A 22,370-nucleotide genomic window follows, 5' to 3' on the forward strand; every position below is an offset into this window, starting at 1 on the left:
GGCCGCGTGTTTCATTTTTCACTCGCGCCTCGCGGCGTCTGCACCGACCGACGCGTCGCTTCCCATCGACTCAACCGTCCGTCAACATGTCGTCTCATCCTTTGCCTGCCGACCGTCGGCTCGGATCACGGGCCTCGTGCTGAGGCTGTGGGCGGAGCTTAGACCAGACGGTGTCACGAGGCAACAACACAACAATAGACAAAGACACTGTTGTGAGTCTGAACAAGTGCGACCATGTTTGACAACCTTCACCAGAGACGTTTGACTCCCACGTCAACACTTTCTGACATCGATTAAATCACGAAGTCAAGACCAAGTTATTATAAACATTATATCATGTAGTGTTTCAATTTGTGTTTTTAACTACATTCATCACGTCTGTACTTGTGTACTCATGTTTATTCATATATCTATAGTTATTTTTATTTTATTTTGTGGTGTTTTATTATGTTGTGCTGTTTTTTATTGTGTTGTATTTTATTATGTTGAGTTGTGTTTTTTTAGTTGGTGTTGTATTTTATTATTTTGTGATGTGTTGTGTTTGATTAGGTTGTGTTGTGTTGTATTTTATTATTATGTGATGTGTTGTGTTTTACTATGTTGTGCTTTGTTTTATTATGTTGTTTTGTATTGTGTTGTGTTGTATTTTACTATGTTGTGATGTGTTGTGTTTTACTATGTTGTGATGTGTTGTGTTTTACTATGTTGTGTTGTGTGTTTATTATGTTGTGTTTCATTAGGTTGTGTTGTGTTTTATTATGTTGTGATTTATTGTGTTTCATTAGGCTGTGTTGTGTTTTATTATGTTGTGCTGTTATTTATTGTGTTGGGTTGTATTATGTTAAGTTGTGTTTAATTAGGTTGTGTTGCATTTTATTATTTTGTGATGTGTTGTGTTTGATAAGGTTGTGTTGTGTTGTATTTTATAATTATGTGATGTGTTGTGTTTTATTATGTTGTGCTGTGTTTTATTATGTTGTTTTGTATTGTGTTTTACTATGTTGTGTTGTGTTGTGTGTTTATTATGTTGTGTTTCGTTTTATTATGTTGAAAAAGAAAATAAATGCAATTTAGTCAAATATTTTGGAGTCAATGTTATTAGGGACATAAAGAAAATATGGTGACACTATTATACAAATATTTTCAAATTGAAATTAAATGGCTGTGAATTACAAAGTATTACATTTAGAATATCAAACTCTACATGTTGAAAATATATTTATTTTGAAAATATTATAAATTTGTAATTAGATTATTTAAAATTAAATAAAAATTAAATCTTTAAAAAAATTTATACAAATGACTGATTTAAATGAGATAAAACAATAATTAAACCTCAATTTTGTGATGGACTTCCTTCACACAAGTCACTGATAAGTAGATTCTGCTCCAACATTCTTCAAACTGATAACAAACCTGGTTTCCATCAAACTCTCTGAGGTCGTGTCACGTCTGACGCCGTCGAACATGTCGTCGTGAGAATAAATCATTATTGAGGTGAAACATCACGTTCTTTCATCGCTCGACCTAAAGTTCACATTCATGGCCGAATGAAAAATGTTCAGAACCAACAGCTAAACCGCTAGCACAAAGAGGTCGTCCAGAGGTCAAGGTCACAGCTGGTTGACTAGTAGATCTCGACCCGAGGGGTTGCCGGGCCAACTCCCATCCAAACGTGTTAAACGAGTGTCAAAACTGACCTCGAATATTTAGATTTATTTTTATTTTTTAAAGCAGCTCTTTACGATCTAAAGTCGAGCAACGCCAGTGGACTACAGTGGTAGTGTTTAGCCTGAAAGGAGACTACATTTCCCATGAACACTCGCTAAACGTGGCAAAAGTTTCCATGTCCCGGTTTGTAGTAGTGGATGAATGTTGTGTTTCCAGACTTCCATTGATGAATGAAGGATGAAATTGAAGTAATGTGTCATTTGAATATTGAAACATTTCAAATTCCTTGATTTTTAAAGCATTGAATTATCATTTAACATTAAAAGGCTACTAATGAAAAAGTATAAAGAGTAGACCATTTAAAAAAAAAAGAAATTAAAATATTAAACTAGAAAATCATTTGTGTTGAAAATGTTTCATTTTTTAAATTTAATTATTTAAAAATAAAATTGAAATATTTAAATAAACAAATGATCCAATAAAAATGTTCAATAAAAATAAAATCAAACCTTTAAAAATACAAAATATTAAATTCACTTGAAATTCTTTGCTTTATAAAAAAACAACCAAAAAAACCCAGTTCATTAAAAATAACATTAAACATTTCAACAAAGACATGTTAGCTTAATATTCTGAAGGCACCGACATATGTACAGAGACGTGACGATGCTTTTTGAAGCCACGTTGAACCATCATCACAGTGAGAGAAGGATCCAGAGTTCAGACTCAGACATCACTGCCACATTAAACACGTCTTCCTCACTAATCCAGGATCACACACGACTTGAGCTCATCCTCGCTGACTCCAGCTCCGACGGCTTCTCTTACCTCGGCTTTGTTCTGCTGGACGTCTGCCGGGTCCTGAGGACGTTCTGGAGTCTCGTCCATGCCTGTGAGCTTCAGCTTCAGGTACGACACCTCGTCCATCAGGTCCAGCTTCTGAGTCTCCAAGGAGGTTCTGCTGATCAGCTCCTGCCACATCAGAGGTCCATGTTAGTCTGCTTCAGAGTCGCTCCACTGTTGTTCCCACAGCGCCGGCCGGGGGGCCCGGACCCCCCAAGCTAAATATACACAGGCCACTGAGGACGCTATTAATAAATCTGCTTCTTTGGTATGAGGAAGGAAAAAAAGGGGGAGACGTGAGGGAGAGTTTTCTGACTCACACAACTTTCATTTGTTCGAGTCTTAATCTGACTCTCCTGACGTTCATCTGCAGTAAAACTTCTTCAAAGCTTCACTGACAGGAATTAATTCATCTTCTCGTGACGTGGTTTGAAACATGACTTTTCTTTTCTGCTTCTTCAGGCAGTGCTTACTTCTGAGAGGTTCCTAAACCCGAGTGAAGCATTACTCCCTCAGGCTCTGGACTATTACTCTGCGAGGCTGTGAAGTAATACTCCCCGAGGCCCTGAAGTATCACTCCCCGAGGCCCTAAGTAATATTCCGAAAGGCTCTGAAATATTACTCCACAAGGCCGTGAAGTATTACTCCGCAAGGCCCTGAAGTATTACTCCGCAAGGCTCTGAAATATAACTCCACAAGGCCCTGAAGTATTACTCCGCAAGGCCCTGAAGTATTACTCCGCAAGGCTCTGAAATATTACTCCACAAGGCTCTGAAGTATTACTCCGTGAGGCCCTGAAGTATTACTCTGTGAGGCTCTGAAGTATTACTCTGTGAGGCTCTGAAGTATTACTCCGTGAGGCCCTGAAGTATTACTCTGTGAGGCTCTGAAGTATTACTCCCCGAGGCTCTGAAGTATTACTCCCCGATGCTCTGAAGCATTACTCCGCGAGGCCCTGAAGCAAAGCGCTTTGTGACCTTGGTCTAGAAAGGTGCTATACAAATAGACATTATTATTATTATTATTATTGATAGATGAAGATGAAGATGAAGATGAAGCTAATGATGATGATGATAAAGATGAAGATGAAGGTTCAGATGTATGACTTAAGAAAACAGTTTAAAGTCATGTTCTTCTCAGCCACACAGACATAAACACTGAATCATGTGCAGTCACAGCAGCAGCAGCTCAGCAGGAGAAACATCTTCACTGAGGAGGAAACAACGTTTTCTAAACACACTGAGTCACTGAAGACTCTGGAGCTCCTGATGGATCTGACACCTCTCAGTCAGGATCACACCTCTGCCCCCCCACACCCCGGAGCCAGTACCACACACACACACACACACACACGCACAAACACACACTCACACACACACTCGCACACACACACGCACACACACACACACACACACACACACACACACACACACACACACACACACACACACACACACACACACACACACACACACACACACACACACACACACGCACACGCACACGCACACACCCCCCCCCCCCCCACACTCACACACACTGTCAGCTGCCACACATTTGCTTCCCTCTAATTCAAAGCAGCCTCATGTTTTCATTCTTCACATATCTGAGTGTGAATCACTGACAGTCTTTAAAGATGATCAACAATCAATTGAGTCACAGTTTTATCTGGATGTTTATGAACTTAGTTACACCAATAAAACAAATACATTTATATCACAATATACTGCATCTGCACTCCATTATAAGCTTTCAACTCTTATTTTATTACAGTTGTTGATTTGTTGTTTTTGTCTGCACTGAATATTTTTTTGTTGTGAAAAAAATGTATCAGGTGGTGTGAAAAAAGAAATTGATACAAGTATATATGTATATATATTTAGTTGTTTTTTGGTATATATTTTGATAAAGTGTTTATAAAATTAAAATGATTTAAATTTTATTTAGAATTAAAATGCAAATATTCATGGTGTTTGTTTTTTTTGTTGTTGCAATTAAACTTCCGACCACTGGATGGCAGCAGTCCTTATGTCCTACGCAGCTAAAGGATCAATAGATTTTTGCGATGACTGAGGACGGGAGGATACAGTGACTTCAGCAGCTTTTAAAGCTGATGTTTGGACATATTTTGGTTTGAAAACAAATGAAAGCAGTTACGACTTCGTCAAGAGTCATGTGGTCTGTAAATATAACACCAGAGTCAAGTACTCGACAATACTGCAAATACATACTTGTTACTACGGTATCACTATAGCTCGGTGGGAAGTTGAATTTCAAAAGAAAATGAACACACTGTAAATATTTTCATGTTAATTACATTTTTATATTCATACACATTTTAGTAAAATATAAAGCAAAACAGAATTATATTCAAAAACTTTTTTTTTTTTCACATCAAAACAGTTTTTTTCTTAATTTTTTTCACCACAGATTCAGTGCAGACAATAACAACAAATCACAATGTATTGGATTTATTGTGAAGTGAATCATAATCCATGGATTCAGATTTGTCTCAGATAGAAAAGTTAGCTAATTGTTCAAATAAGTTCTTTCTTTTTTATTTAAAAAAATCATGTTGCGGGAAGAGAAGAACGAGAGAAAAGAATCCAGTGTTTTCTCAGGAACAAGGATGAAGAAGTGAAAGCAGAGATTCTGCTGAGCAGACACTTGTTCCTGGATGAGCTGAGTGAGCAGAACATGCACGTCCTCCTCCTCACACATGTTTCTACTGCAGCTCAAACTTCTCCCTCCACTCCACACACACTCACCACACACACACCAAACACACTCACCACACACACTCCACACACACTCACCACACAAAAGAGTTGAATCACCGCGGGGTCACATGACCGACTCATTAAGTGACACGAGCAGCGACAGCTGCAGACAATGAAAGAGTCGTGACTGAGGATCAGACTCAAGTCTGCTGCAGTCGTGCTGTAGGTTTTGTCTACATCACTCTTAGACATGTCAACAACAATCAATTTACAGTAAATTAACCAAATTATAAACTGTGATCATTTATGTTTGTCAGGCGATCATTATTTGTGTCATGTGATCATTTATTTTTGTCAGGTGATCATTATTTTTGTCATATGATCATTTCTGTTTGTCATGTGACTGTATGTTTGTCATGTGACTATTTATGATGGTCATGTGACTATTGATTTTTGTAATGTGACTATTGATGTTTGTCATGTGATTACTGTATGTCATGTGATAAATTATTGGTATCATATGATCAATTATGGGTCTCATGTGATAATTTATGGGTGTCATGTGATCAAGTATGGTGTCATGTGATCAAGTATGATGTCATGTGATCAATTATGGGTATCAAGTGATCATTTATGGGTGTCATGTGATCAAGTATGGTGTCATGTGATTAAATATGGGTGTCATGTGATCAATTATGGGTGTTATGTGATCAATTATGGGTATCATGTGATCATTTATGGGTGTCATGTGATCAAGTATGGGTGTCATGTGATCAATTTAGGGGCGTCATGTGATCAATTATGGGTGTCATGAATTCTTGAAGTTTGATCTTGTTCTGTTGTGACAGCAGCAGAGAAGATCACACGACACACACAAGTCTCACCTGCTGCAGCATCTCCTCAGTGGAGGCGAGTTTCTGTCGATGCTCCTCTAAAGACGTCTCCAGGTCTCGTATCTTCTCGCCCTGAGCCTCCACCTGGTCCGTCAGCACGCTCACCTGGCACAGGTGCAGATGGTCATGTTGGATTAGAATCAAACACACATGTTTGTTTCATAACAGATCTGGATTCACTTAGATTAATCATAATTTAAAAAAACATTGTTTAGATTCTAAACAACTTTCAAGGATATTGCAGAAATGTTTAGGGAAAAAAGTACTTTTCAGATCATATTTCTGAATAAAAGGAAATGTATTTTAACAAAACAAGCATAGGCTTTGATTTTTCGTTTCATATCATTGCTCTTTTTCTTCATTTATTTAATATTTGAAGGCCTGGTCTGTGTGTGAACTACAATATCATTTGTAGTATTTATACATTGGAACTTGCATTAAAAAACAAACTTTTCAAGTGTACTTTTTAGAAAACTATAATCATCAACATTTTTGGTGTAGATTGTTTGTAGGATTAATTTCGACTAAACAAATTAGGTTCAGATGACATTTGAGGATCACAACAAAAAAAACAACATGTACCAACACTGACAAAAGAGGATGTAAAAAATATTCAGGGTCAGATTTGAAACTTTCTGTGGAAAGATTTTCCGTCACCGACATGAAGACAGAAGACGTCATAAATATGTGAGTCATGATTTCCAAATGAACTATCATCCCTAATGTGGTCAAATGAGTAACAAAGCACAACCTTTTTTTTAACATGACGTATTTTCTTCCTCTATTTGGCCAATTTCATCCCGAAATGAGCTTAAATATACTCTTGATGTTTAGACATATTTGGGAATTTTTCTAAATAGAATTTACAGACCACATGACTCTTGACGAAGTTATTTGTTTTCAAACCAAACTATGTCCAAACATCAGCTTTAAAAGCTGCTCCAATCCACTGTATCCTCTAGTCCTCAGTCATCACCAGCATCTGGCGGGATTTCATGACATTATGACTGCTGCCATCTTATTCAGAACATTCTTTTTTAACAATTAGGGCTGTGTATCACTGTCAAGAATCTTGTGAAATTTGGGTGTGTATTTATTATTCCTTGTGGTTGTGGTTGCAAAATATTTTTTCAAGTATCAAGTTGAAAATTATAATCGTGACAACCCTAGTAACACTGTATCCTCAAGAATCTTGCGATACGATGCGTATCACGATACAGGGGAAACAATACGCTATATCGTGATACTCTAGTAACAAGTATATATTTGTAGTATTGTCGAGTACTTGACTCTGGTAGTGCAGTATTTACAGACCACATGACTCTTGACGAAGTCCTAACTGCTTTCTTTTGTTTTGAAATATATCCAAAACATTAGCTTTAAAAGCTGCTGGAGTCACTGTATCCTCTCGTCCTCAGTCAAGATAGATAGATGGATAGATAGATACTTTATTCATCTCCTTGAGAAATTCGCGAGAAATTCACGGTTCAGCAGCTTCAGAATATGTTACAAAGAGATAGAACACAGAGGCATGCAAGTCGGGATATCGCTGATTTAATGATTGAAGAAAATCTAGTGTTACTTTAGCACTTTTACTTCTTCAATTACACACATACACACACACACTAATACATACAAGTTATTAAATAAATATGATAGAATCTTGTTTGAATAACTTCTGTTGTATAAGTGCTAGTTCTTAAACAGCAGTTTTATTGTAAAAATACGATGCGTATCACGATACAGGGGAAACAATACGCTATATCGTGATACTGTAGTAACAAGTATATATTTGTAGTATTGTCGAGTACTTGACTCTGGTGTTGCCGAATTTACAGACCACATGACTCTTGACGAAGTCGTAACTACTTTCATTTGCATTTCATTTCATTTCGGTGGCAGGAGTGGAGTGAAAGTATCTGGATGTTCTATTCTATGTTAATCTTTGTATCATTTGTCTTTGTTGTTTTTCTTTGATCTATGTTCTTTATCTTTAGACTTAGATTGTATCCTCTTGTTCTTTCACTTTATTGTTTTTATTCTTTATTTATCCTTGTTCTTATTTTATTTTTATTTATTTTTTATAAAAAAATTGCTGTATGTATTGGCTATTGGAAAAAAACAATTTTCAATCAATAAAGTTTTACCTTACCTTATCTTGTTTTCAAACCAAAATATGTCCAAACATCAGCTTTAAAAGCTGCTGGAGTCACTGTATCCTCTCGTCCTCAGTCAAGTTGTTGTTTTTTGTCATATCTGTGACTTCATTTGGTCACATTAAGTGATGAGGTCCATCACTGCTGACCCACGATACCTCACTTTAAAGTGTTTATCCATCTGAAGTACAGAGCGATCCACAGACAAACGAGAGACAGAAGTAACTTCTCCTGCATCAAAGCTTCAGACTCTCCTTGTAAGACCTTGAGGATCTGTATCAAGTCTTCTCTTGAACCCTCACCTAGCAAGAAATGAAATCATCTCACCTCGGTGCCGCTCGTCTACAGAGACACAAGAAGTTCTGCAGGTGCTTCAACCAACAACCTCCGCCACAAAACAGGCTCAAGGGCGACGTCAGCCAATCGGCGTGGAGGCGTGACGTCACGAGGGGGCGTGTCTCCAGGAACGCTCCAGAAGTATCAAAGTGTCGGAGCAGCAGTTTGAAGACTCGGCATCAGCAGGGATCAAGGAGTCGCGGTCGTCTGACGACTGAGCTCAACGGTATAATCTGCTTCTTGACAAAGTCCAGCTTTACTGTCGACGCAGTCCGGAGGTGTCTGGACACGTTTTGTTTTGGAAATAACAGGATATTCTCTGAGCCGGGATTACACATCATCAGCCGCTGATGTTGACAACAGATGAAATCTCACTCGCTCGAGAGTTGAGCCCAGACTGACCCGGTTGGTTTGACATCCCGCAGGATTGTTTTCTCATTGTAGGAGAAAAAAAGTCAAAGTTCCTTCAGATGAATATAAAGAAGTCAACGAATATATTCAAAGTTGACTCATCCAAAGTAATTTATGAGTTTGTTCAACTTGAGTGTTGAATGTGTCGAACAACAAACTACAATAACTCTTGTTTTTCTAGAAAATACAAACACAAAGTGAAACAATGAGTGAAGTGTGTTTTTGTCCTTTTGTTGAGTCGGAAAATTATTCAGAAAGTTATTTGTTAGTAAGAATTATTGTTGTGAATCACTGTCAAGGATCTTGAGAAATTTGGGTGTGAATTTTTTAATCTTTGTGGTTGTGGTAGCAAAATATTTTTTCCAAGTATCGAGTTGAAAATTTGTAACACTGTAAGGTCAAGAATCTTGCGATACGATGCGTATCATGATACAGGGTCAACGATACGCTATATCGTGATACTGTAGGAACAAGTATGTACAGTGTATGTGTAGTATTGTTGAGTACTTGACTCTGGTGATGCAGTATTTACAGACCACATGACTTTTGACAAAGTCGTAACTGCTTTCATTTGTTTTCAAACCAAAATATGTCCAAACATCACTGTATCCTCTCGTCCTTAGTCTAGTCGGGATATTGCGGGATTTCATTGTTAATTTAATTGTGGAGGAAGTAATGACTGCTGTCATCTAGTGGCAAGACATTTAATTGCAACACAAAAATGAACAATATTTGAATGGTAATTGTGAGAAAAAAAATTAAAAAATTGAATCCTTTTATTTTTATACAAACTTGATTAAAATATAATTAAATGATACATACATGTGAAAAGAATAAAGTGATATATTTTCTTACATCCCTTGTTAGACAGTGTTGTTTTACAAGTTCGAAGTAGCTTGTTTTTCTTTACACTTGGAAATGTGAAAAATCCAAATATTCAATGGATGTTCATGGACATCCCTTGAATAAAGAAAACAAAACAATTTTCAAATATTGCCAAAAAAAGCAACCTCCAAATGATTCAATTAACCTATTTACTTAGTAGTGTAATTGTGGTTCTAGAAATAGCTGTTCATAGCGGTAGCCAGTAGAGGGAAGAGCATGTATGAAGTAGAAGGAGAGTTTTATGAGATTTTAAAGTTGAAATAAATAGCAAAATTGGAGTTTTTTTTTTTTTTACAATAAAACTGCTGTTTAAGAACTAGCACTTATACAACAGAAGTTATTCGAACAAGATTCTATCATATTTATTTAATAACTTGTATGTATTAGTGTGTGTGTGCATGTGTGTAATTGAAGAAGTAAAAGTGCTAAAGTAACACTAGATTTTCTTCAATCATTAAAGCCTCAAGATTGTTCACAACACGGTAACTAAGTGGGATGTTTAAAGGAGTTTAAAGGGGACAACAGGACAAACACCTACTAAGCAACAGAAGTGAAGATGTTTACGAGCTTGTGATAAAGTCGTGGTTGGGGGGGATGAGAGAGTGTTTGGAACCGGTTTGAGTCGTTCCTCCATTGAGCCGGACTGTTGAGTGTTGATTGTTGAGTCACTAAAATGAATAAACTTCCATGAGTTCCACCTGCACCTGGCAAGGTTGTGGCATGAGTGAAATCTTTGGGCACCATTGCACTGCATCAAGGGGAGGATGGGTTTTGATCAGGGGTCAGAGGTCAATTCTTGTTTACAGACTTGGGGGTCTTTCATCAACTTTTTTTTTGCTCCAATTTTGATTCATATTTTGTTGTTTAATTTTTTTTTTTTTTTTGTAATTTTTGTGTGGAACTGTGAATTTGTCCAATTGTACTGTATTTATTGAACGTTAACTATATAATTATATTTGACGATGATCTTTAACCATCTGGCGTTGAACCAAAGTTGAATTTCTTGATAAAAACTACAAATGGAGCCGAATATCACGCCACAGATTCAGGATAAAGGACAAGAACCAACGAGTTCGGCGTCTCACCTGCAGCACTAGAGTCTCCTTGTCGCCCTCTAAGCGCAGCAGTCGCTCCTGGTAACTTTCATTGTTGGTCGTGGAGCAAAGGTTCACCTGCAGGGAGAGAAAAACATTGACTTAAACATAGAGTCAGAGGAGCTGATCCTCATCTTTGCAATGTCACATTTAACTAGAGGGCTTGAACACAACACTTCCTGTTTTTATACGGTAACATTGTGTATTGGCAAGACTCTGGGAAAATCACAAACATCACGATACAAGGTCAATGATACAATATATACTACGATACATTGTGATACTGTAGTAACAAGGATATATCTCTAGTATTCTCGAGACCTTGACTCTGGTGTTGTAGAATTTACAGACCACATGATCCAAAAATAAACAAATCTTCAAATATCACAAAAAAAATTTTACAATAATTTGATAAACTAAGTTTCTAGTATAAGCGTGGTTCTAAGAACATGCCGCGACGAGGGCAGAGCATGTATGAAGTAGGATTATGCTTTTCAAACTATTATAATATTAAAATGCAAAAATGCAAAACTGCTTTAATTTGTTTTGAAACCAAAATATGTCCAAACATTGACTTTAAAAGCTGCTGGAGTCACTGTATCCTCTCGTCCTAAGGCATCTCGCAGGATTTAATCCTTACTTTAGCTGCGGAGGATGTAATGACTGCTGCCACCTAGAGCCCTCGTTTTTTTTAACCAATTAAAACAAATCTTTGTTGAAATATGAACCATAAAAATAATTATAATACTTATAAATACAATAAAAGTCCAATGAATATAATAATACAATGAGTGTACAATGAGTCCAAAAGATACAATAAAATATGATGAATTTTTATTTTAATACAATGGCGTTTTAATATCAACCAGTGTTGTGAAAAAATGTATTGAAATATTTGAGCGTACACCCGTATTCTACAGCAGGTCATAATAGGTAAAAAACTATTCACAACCAGAGGAAAACAAACTTATTTTTGGTCAGGTTTCAATTTAGCACACTCCTGTGGGTTAAACCCGGGAAACTTTCTGAGCGACTCCACTTCTGTAGGATTATGTCTGTACTTTTATCTCACTCTGATGTATCTCTTCATTCAACAAATACGTTACCAAAGACTTATAGTTCGACAAGTCTTCAAATGAGAGGCACTTCCTGTCGAGTAATTTCTAACAGGAAACAGTGAATGTTTTTCAAAGTAAAATCCTGAGAAGTCGCACATTTTGATCCCGTCTTGTTTATATTCAGTTTAGGTTAAAAAATATTTAGAATAACCCGTTTGTTTCACATTGTTTACTTGTTATTTCTTCGTTTTCGCTCTCAAAATAAAAGTGAAGAACACATGTTTATGTAACATTCTAAGAAGTGAAGTAACAAGCAGGAATTGTACTGAAAGAGCCTTCATCAGACTCATGACTTCGCTGAAACCAAAACATCATCTGATCGGAGCAAGAATCTACTCACACACTCGTCGTCGTTCGTCCGTTAACTCGTTAATGATGCGATGGTTATTTATAGCTCAGAGTATTGCACGGCGCTTAAAACGCCAGAAGTCTCCGAAGCCTTTCAGGAGGATGTATGTTGTGACGCGAGCGCAGAAGAATCCATAGAGTCATGCTGGACTACACCTACTTTTAATGAGAAACAAAAGTGTATTCTGGGATGTCGTGCCAGACGCAGATACACAGGCCTTTGAGTACGAAGAAGATAGTGTTCAAGAAAAGTCAAGTTGACCAGATTTAGACGTTTCTTGTTAGCATTTAGCAATTGACGGTGACGAAAACTTGAATGTGTACTCACTGCTACACAGATATTTCTTTGATACAGCACTAAATATTTGGATATACTACATAAAACTATAGTCAGGAACGAAAAAACTTTGTTACAAACAAGTTAGAGCAGAAGTAAGTAAGGTAAGGTAAAACTTTATTGATCCCTCAGGAGTGGGAGACAATTACCACGCCCACCTTACTTATGGTGCCAAGAAAACAGCGACCTCCCATGATGCCTTTCTGCACACCGCTCAATTCGGTAATTGGTCGCTACAAAACTACATTTCACTTCTCTGCCTCTGTTGCCATTGCAAAATTGCAAAAGAGTTGTGATTGGTTGGCTGGGCGGCAAAGCATTACGGGGAGCTGTTCAGGTCATTAAGAAAGTGAGTTTGCAAGTTCAAATGAATGTTGATTTAAAAAATTTGAATGGTCACCACTTTTAGGGGTTTTGGTTTAGTGCGGTGGGTTTTAGGAACAGAACCCTTGCAACAATGTAACCAAAAACCACACACAGGAGAATGTGTTGTTGCTTTCAAGATTATTTACCAAAACTATTTTGTATATTTTTCTCTCAAATATGAAACAAAACTTTTCAAGAAAAACAAAACAAAAAAATGTATTACAATATTATTCAAACTCTTCTAAAAAAAACATGTTTTTAAACTTGTCAGGAATAGGATTCGTGGCCCAGATTTTTCCTCTGGGTGCTGGGTCTGCCCCTGGGACTCCTCCCAGCTGTGCAAAACACTAGTAATCAGTCATAAAGAATAATCCTGACATGTTTTTGATTATTAAATGTATTATATCAAATACAAAAACACATTTCAAACGTATATTAATTCATCATAAATCCTCGAAAATTCGACAAGAAAGTGAAAACAAAAGCCCTTAAATTTAAAAATATTTACAATACATAATAGTAAATAAAGTATTGTTTTAATTCGGGGATTTCCTGGTTTTGCAAATAAATATTTTGCTAACACAGTAAAAGTTCAAATTCCAGTGATCAAATAAAAGCCAAACCAGGAACAAAAGGCTTTGTAAAGGAATCTTCTCAGATGCAAATGTCGGCTCTAGGAGCGAATGACATCACAAACACAAACACAGAGTTTTTGTTTCCACCCGAGCAGGTTCTGAAGAGAAGTGATTGAATCAGCCGCCGTCAGCTGATCGCGTTAATCTGAGTTTAACTTCAGACTCGAGACTAAGCTTCAAACCCTCGGAGGAAACCAGCTGCAGCAGGATTAGAAGAAGAAGAAGAAAACCACAGAGAGAAGAGCAGAGGCAACGACGAGGGTCTCAGCGACGAGGGTCTCAACGATGGCTCCTCAAAGTAGAGAAAGTCAGAACCGAACGTACCTTTCTGAGCCAAGAGAAGTGCTTGTGCAAGTCGATGGGAGTCTCCATACTCCAAGCCCATCGCTGCCAGAGCCCTCGCTTTCAGTCTGCACAGTGAGTGTGAGTGTGTGTGAGTGTGTGTGAGAGTGTGTGAGAGTGTGTGAGGCTCAGCCCACCACAGTCTGAAGAGCAGATTCTTCAGTTAACGGCACACGAGGACTGTCATGTGTGAAGCAGAGAGACCAGAGATACGCTCACAGCTGTGGAACTTTTTTTTTTTGACGACTCCCACTTTTACTGGCTTCTCTCCTCGTGATTGTCCCCCCCCCCCATCCATCTCACTCCCCCCCCCGACTCACCCCCTGACTCACCCCCTGACTCACCCACTCACTCACCCACTCACTCACCCAGACTGAACCACATTCACTCCTTATAATACCTCGACTTCCTCTCGGTCTTTCTGCCTCTCAGTCCATGTTTTCTCGCCCCTGCCGGGGTCTGTCTGGCTGCCAAATGGGGGAGCTGAGAGAGACGGGGGAGTCGGGGGGGAATCGAGGGGGAGACTCTTTCTTTCTCTGGCTCTGTCTCACACATCGACTTACAGAAGGTTTGTAGTCGTTCAAGCAGCAGAATGAGAGTAATACGTTTCTTTTGGCTCGTCCAACAATGGAGTCAGTTTAACTTTCAGAGAGTCGAGGACATGGTTTGTCCCTGAGGTAGTTGTTTATACACTAATATAATAAAGATAATATATATAATATATATAATATATAAAACATTGAAAGTATTAAATCACTTTTTTTTGGCTTTCAAATCATATTTTATTTCTATTATAGTTGTTTTATGATGTATACTTCACTAAAGTGTGTAAAAAAAAAGTGTAAAAATAATCAGATTTTCTTATCAATAATTAAAAATTTAAATATTCACAGCGTTTGTTCATTTTTGTGTTGCAATTAAACTACCAGTCGCTAGATGGAAGCAGTTTTTATTTTATATCTGCCGCAGCTAAAGGATCAATAAGATCCTGTGAGATCCTGTGAGATCCAGATGACTGAGGACGAGAGGATACAGTGACTCCCGTAACTTAGTGATGTTTGGACATATTTTGGTTGAAAACAATTTAAATCAGTGTCATTTTCTTTTCAGGTAGAACGTTCACAACAAAAGGTTGTTGAAATGTTTTCAGAACAAAAGGAAGACTTTGTTTTTCAAGTCAATGTGTTTCTAGCAACACGTTTCAAGCGACATCTGTACCAACAAATGCTCGACAAGTCACGACGTGTCAACCACTCTGGGCCAGATATCACGCCGACGTATCCAGGAAGAAGAAGAAACTCAGCTCGAGTGTCGGACCTCAACTATTTGATACCGAAGCCGCACAGTAAGAAACAATCATTTATTGTATTGTTGTGTTGAGCATTACTGCACGAAAAAGGCTTTGTCGTTTTTCATACTTGTATCGAAAGGTTTCATTCCGACTCTCTGACCCACCATTTTTACGAGCTTCTCCACCGCTTACTTCAAATGACTGTGAAGATTTATTCCGTGTAGAAAACTCCAACTCAGCAGAAAACTGTTCTTATTACAGTAATTACGGTATTCGTCAGCATCTGCACAACCACGGACCAGATTCACGCGTGTTACACAAGAGTTACACAGATTTCTCAGTACACATCGAAAACACGTGTCAAACTACACATTATTAGTCACACATTATTTAGTTCAAGTACAATGAGAAAAGCACGTTAATTGGTTCCTAATTAGAAAATATCTATACAGCGATATATCGCAATACTGTATCCATATTTACTGTATTTAATGGGGGGGTTTCAAATCATATTTAATTATTTAAAAGAGTTATTTTATTGTTAGGAATTCAATTAAGTGTGTTTAAAATAAAATATATATATTTTTTTCTATTTAGAATTAAAAGGCGATTAATTCCATCCCCCGCAGATGAAGGAACAATAAAATCCAGGGATGACTGAGGACGAGTGGATACAGTGACTCCAGCAACTTTTTTTAACTTACCATTAAGGTGAAATTATCCACAGTTTTGTGTTGCAATTAAACCTCCGACCACTAGATGGCAGCAGTCATTATGTTCTCCTCAGCTAAAAGAACGTGAGATCCCTGCAATGACTGAGGACGAGAGGATACAGTGACTACAGCAGCTTTTAAAGCTGATGTTTGGACATATTTTGGTTTGAAAACAAATGAAAGCAGTTACGACTTCATCAAGAGTCATGTGGTCTGTAAATTCTGCAACACCAGAGTCAAGTACTCGACAATACTACACATATATCCTTGTTACTACAGTTTCATAATATATCGCAGTATAAAAATAGCGATAGCAATCCAAATTTAAGAACGTGTCATTTTAATTGAAGATAATTTTGCATCAACTAACGTAAAAAATACTGTTCAACCATAAAGATGTTCAGAAGTGAAGCAGAAACATTTCAGATGCTTCAACTTCAAACACATACTTGCGATAAGAACCACTTCCTGTCAATGATAAACTTCTAGTGCGTGTGCAGATGAACCCATGGATACACTTTAACCAGATCCAGCTGGAGAGTCCTGTTGCTCGTGTGAGGTCAGCGCCGAACAAACAGGAAGAAACAAACAGGAAAAGAAGATGAAAAACATTGCGTGGACACAGACGGATGATAGTGAGACGCTTGAAGGACAGCATGAATGAGTAACATGGAGACAGAGCTAGTGAACAGCAGCCTCTGCAGGTCACACACACACACACACACACACTGAAGTCGTGTCTTTAGGATGTTTTTAAAGACAGCTAATGATGTTTCCAGCAGATCGAGTCAAGAGGATTTAAGTTGATGCTGATCTCTATAATAAGACGTCTCTGTGGACACACACTCGTCTCTGAGGACACACTCGTCCACTTGTTTACATTCAAGTCCCTCGACGTTCAGGCCTTGATTTAAGACAGAGCTGCAGGACTTTAGAAACTGTAGGATGTAAACACTATCATTGAGGAGAGAATCCCAGCTTCATCATATATATAAGTGTCGTCAGAACATGGAATTAAACATTTCAAATGTTTAAAAATATATATATATATTATATGTTATTTTATTTCTTTATTTTTTTAAATATAGAAGTTAATCATTTCTATATTCATCGGTTGAAATACGTTTTTTATTAAAAATAATATTTGAATATTTTCAAAGGTAATATTTCTTTACAAGTAGAGTTTAATAATATAATTTTAAATAGAAGAATTGCATATCCAGAAGAAAGTGCAGTGGGAATGATGTTTCTGGTGAATGTGTAAACGGATTTACTTGAAAGTACTGAATTAGTATTCAAAGTAAAAATGTGTGCAAACAGTTGAAATAATGGCACGAAGGAGAAACACTGACGTTGAAATGAAGTAGGAGGAGAAGAAGTAGAATAATTAATAGTAAAAGTAGTAGAATAAGTAGTAGATGTAGTATAAATGGGAGTAGATTAAGTAGTATAATTAGTATTAGAAGTAGAAGCAGTAGTAGAAGTAGTGGAATAAGTAGTAGAACAAGTAGTAGAATTAGTTGTAGTAGTAGAAATAGAAGTAAATTCAAAAATATTTGATTCTTAGCCTTTTCAACTCAATATAAAATTGTTGGTATAATAGAGTCACCAGACATTACAACAGAGTACTGAGCTACTTGATCAAACTCTAAGTGTAAAAAAAATATATATATATATTTTTTTAAATATTCTAATTTTTTTTAAGCATTTAATAACGTTTTCAAATAATTGAATTCATTCATTTCTATGTTAAATGGTAGCCATTTTTATTTAAAAATTAATAACAATTGAATGTGTTTGAAATTTTGAAAGAGTACTGAGCTACTTGATCGAACTGTCAGCCAATCACGCAGAGCGCACACGGTCATGATGTCTGTATTGTATATTATCACTATTGTATTATAACACTTATATATTGAATTTAAAATAATATTTTTAATTATTTTAGATTTTCTTTCTAACCACTGGAATTAAAATGTTAAACTCATGTTAAAAACATTCATTTTAAAATTACCAACATTTTTGTAATTATTAAAAAATAAACAAATTCAACCTTTAAATATAGAAATTACTGAATAAAAAAAAAAATGTAATGCTTAAAAATAATTTAAATTAAGAAATTTAAAGTTTTAAATTTGAAAATGTAACGTTGAATATTCTCAGGTCACTTAAGCACTTACACAAACATCATCCAGTGATGATGAAAGCAGAGATGAGTTCAATGGGAGGGAGTGAGACACAGAAACAACAGCTCCACCATCAGGAGGAATCAGGGTTTGCACAAGAGCATCTCAGGCTGGAATCAAACCAGCAACCTCTCGGCCCAGCAGGAACCGGGTTTGGTACTCACGTCTGCACTCTGTAACCATTCCAGCAGAGCTCGGGAGGTCTCCACAGGTATCTGCGCTCGCAGGTTCTCGCGCTCCACCTGGTCCGGTTCCTTCTCCAGGGCCAGTCTGAGGACCTCGGCCAACTGGACCACCTGCCGCGGGCCTGAGCTCACAGGACTGTACAAGCTGCTGGAGAAGTCCACCACTGCCGCTGCCCTTGAGCCTGGAGGAGAGAAGAGAGACTTCAACTAACCATCTCCAGTCATGTGAGACTTCTATAGACAAAGTTACAGGAATTAAACCTATTTAGTTTTATATTAAATATAAATCATGCAGAAATAAATCAAACAAAAACAGTGACATGATTATTGAAGTAAATCAGTCCCATCAAAATTGTCCTTTTCCGAAATAATTAATCATTTAAAAAATGTACAAATGTTCAAATAATAAAAAACTGTAATAAAATGTATTTTAAATCCAATCATTTCTATATTTATTATTAAAAGAATATCTTCAAAATGATTTGTTTTGCTTTGATTCAATCGTACAAAAATGTTTTTGATTTTCTCTTTTTCTTTTATGATGGCATAAAGGAGAAATACTGATGTTTGAGAAAACATGAAGGAGAAAAAGAAAAAAGAAGAAAATAGTAGAATTTGACGTAGAAGTAGAATAAGTAGTAGTAGAAGTACTAGAATTAGTAGTAGAGGGAGTAGAAGAAGTAGAAAAAGTAGTAGAATTAGTAGTAGAAGTAGATGAAGTAGTATTAAGAAATAATTAATGTTACAATAAAATAAAATAAATATAATATATATTGATATATATATATTAATATGATATTGTATTTCAATGACCTCAAATAAAATAATATTGAATTAAGAAAGGGTTTTGTTTTTTCAATATTATAAGAAAATGAAACATTATATGTAAAAACAATTAATAATTTTGAATTATTAGATTTTTAAATTAAATTATTTAACCTCTGGGTCAAGGTGACCCAAAGGCCCAGATAACTGTGATAACACAAGGGTTAAAACAAAAAGTAAATCTAAATTATTGAATTTATTATTTTTACAAAAAACAAATGTAACCTTTTAAATAATCCAACTTTGAATTAAACTCTTCAATTATAATTTAAAAAATGCCACATTTCAATATATAACATTATCATTAGTAAGTAAGTATTAAATGCTAAGAAAACTTCAATAAAAAAGTTTAAAGATTTTAAATATTAAAGTCCATCAATGAAGTCACAGACGAGCCTCGCGTTCTCTTCACGAGTCAAAACAAATCGTTTACAAAAAGCATCATTTACTCGATGAGTCAATTTCCTCTTTCACGATGTTATCGTCTCTAATGTGTTTCTATTTGTGGCCACAGAGACAAAATGAGGTTCAGAACCAGGTCCATGTGGACCGGCTGATACGAGGTTTATCTTCATGTTCCGTGTCTGAGGCTTTCACGAGGTCATGTCACCAGACTCATTATTGATCACTGCAGTTTTTCATTATTGATCAATTGAGTTTTTCATTAATGACTCATTCTTTACCTTTTTACAAGACTCTTTAATGAGTTTCATCTTTATTGAAAACATGATTCATTTATTTTATAAATATCCCTCATTTTAAACGTTTTGTGTATGTTTTTAAAACAAAAAAATAAAGTATTTTAATTATAAAATCGAATCTTTCCAACAAATTGTTCCTTCACAATGCAATGACAAATTTAATCACATAAACATCAATTTAAAGCCTTTTGTTTTTTATCATGAATTTTTAATTAAAATTAATTGAATGAATGAACAAAACATTACAATGAAAATAAAACCAATATATTAATTTAACCTTTGTTTATTCATTTATATGTAGAAATATCTTACGATCAATTAATAAATTGTTGCAGCATCATTAATGTGAACTAATTAAAATATTATTAATTTCATCTTGTAAATAACTTTATAAATAACTCCCTTTTTATTTAGATGTTTTAAACAATATACACTTATTTATTTATTTTATATTTTTTCTTTATAATATTTACTTGAATATGTAATGATAATAATGTTTTATACAATATAAATGCTTATTATTTTTGGATAATATCTGAGATCTCATCCCATAATTGCTGACGCAATAAAAAAGTAATTAATTTAATTTTTTTTACTAATTTTTCTGAAAATTTTTCCAAACTATTTTTTAAGAAACGCTACACGTGTTTTTTTTTTTAAAAAAAAAACGTCATCTCACCCGCGATGATGTCGTCCATCTGCTCCAGAGCCGCCTCCAGCATGTGACTCGCCTCCGTTTCCATGGCGATGGTGGGAAACATCCAACCTCCGATGGTTTTATTAATTCCTGCAAAAAACAATCCACTGTTTTAGTGACACATCCCGCCAGGTCAGCTCGTCGTGTGAGAGCTACTGTAGCACAACTGCGTTTAGCTAGCCATGCTAATCTAATGCTAACGCTAAGCTAGATAAAGGTGTGGCTTGGGGGCCACATGTTGCCCTGGTCGCCGGGTTCTCCGCGGTCAAACTTGGACTACAATAATTAAAAAACGTGTCATTTATTTGAATACAGTTTTACTTATTTTAAGGATCTTTGAACAGTATTTATCAGGGTTTTCCAAACAGAGTGAATGACCTTGTGATGTTTTTGTTAAAACTCATGATTTTGTCATAAAAAAATTGCAGTTAATACCGACGGCTTAAACTAAATCTCCATAATATTAAAGACACAATTTTTTACACCATTTATTAAGTTTGTATTTAAGTTTAAGTTACTAAATAATTAATAATTAATAATACTTAATTTACCTTTATCTTAACAATAGCTTCAGTACTTACTATTAAAATCGTGAAGTATAAATCACTTGATATTATTTATGTTATTATAATGTGTAATTATTTCTTAATACAAGGAAAGAGAACTTGAAAAAATAAATCGAAATATTGAGGAAAATAATTATCCCAATTGATCCATCATTTTCTATACCTGTACAGCTCTTTGTTGTAGCCTCTCATCAGTCATACCGAGGATCTGGCGGGATTATGTTGGGGACTCTTGACGAAGTCGTAACTGCTTTCATCTGTTTTCAAACCAAAATATGTCCAAACATCAGCTTTAAAAGCTGCTGGAGTCACTGTATCCTCTTGTCCACAGTCATACCCAGGATCTCGCAGGATTATATTGTTGACTCTTGACAAAGTCGTAACTGCTTTCATTTGTTTTCAAACCAAAATATGTCCAAACATCAGCTTTAAAATCTGCTGGAGTCACTGTATCCTCTCGTCCTCAGTCATCGCTAGACTCTATTGATCCTTTAGCTTCGAAGGACATAATAACTGCTGCTGGCTTAAAGGTTTAAATGCAACACAACAATTAACAAACGCTTTGAATGTTTGAATTGTAAATAAAAATTGTTTACTTTGCACTTAAAACTCTTCACTGGCTTCCAGTTTCTTTCAGGATCAACTTTAAAATTCTGGTTCTTACTTTCAGATCTATTCATGGTCAGACCTTCCATCAGTGATCTGATCCAGCCTTACACCCCAGCTCGGGCTCTTAGGTCTGTGGATCAGAATCTACTGATGGTTCCTGAACACGGTTCAGGACCAGAGGAGAGAAATCCTTCCAGACTGTTGCTCCTAAGCTTTGGAACGATCTCTGTGTTTGATGATCTACTTGATCCTTCAAGAAACATCTTAAAACATTTTATTTGTGCAGACTTTTCCTTGATTTTCTGGAACTCCTGTTGTGTTATCAGTTTTATCTTGACCTTTAAAGTATATACTTTATTGAATATTGTTTTGATTGTTTAAGCGCTTTGTGACCCTGGTCTGGAAAAGCGCTATATAAATACAAATTACTTACTTACTTATT

At 36.0% G+C, this 22,370-nt stretch overlaps 1 protein-coding gene across 5 annotated transcripts in view; it reads right to left on the reverse strand.

Moving 5' to 3' along the window:
- Window positions 1-22,370, reverse strand: part of ppfibp2b (PPFIA binding protein 2b) — a 65,840-nt gene that overhangs the window by 25,889 nt on the left and 17,581 nt on the right. For 3 of the 5 annotated variants that reach the window (XM_087797383.1, XM_087797384.1, XM_087797382.1), the window contains exons 2-6: window positions 20,736-20,843; window positions 18,510-18,712; window positions 11,001-11,087; window positions 6,119-6,232; window positions 2,500-2,643 (exon numbers count right to left, since the gene is read on the reverse strand). In XM_087797383.1, the coding sequence (XP_087653509.1) occupies window positions 2,500-2,643; window positions 6,119-6,232; window positions 11,001-11,087; window positions 18,510-18,712; window positions 20,736-20,817 (630 nt within the window). In that variant the 5' untranslated portion in view covers window positions 20,818-20,843. Of the gene's footprint in view, window positions 1-2,499; window positions 2,644-6,118; window positions 6,233-8,279; window positions 8,515-11,000; window positions 11,088-14,137; window positions 14,328-18,509; window positions 18,713-20,735; window positions 20,844-22,370 lie in introns of those variants that run through there. The other 2 variants (XM_087797385.1, XM_087797386.1) reach the window with 2 other exon arrangements.

Source organism: Callionymus lyra, chromosome 8 (assembly GCF_982586985.1).
Source record: "Callionymus lyra chromosome 8, fCalLyr1.hap1.1, whole genome shotgun sequence".
NCBI lineage: Eukaryota > Metazoa > Chordata > Actinopteri > Syngnathiformes > Callionymidae > Callionymus > Callionymus lyra.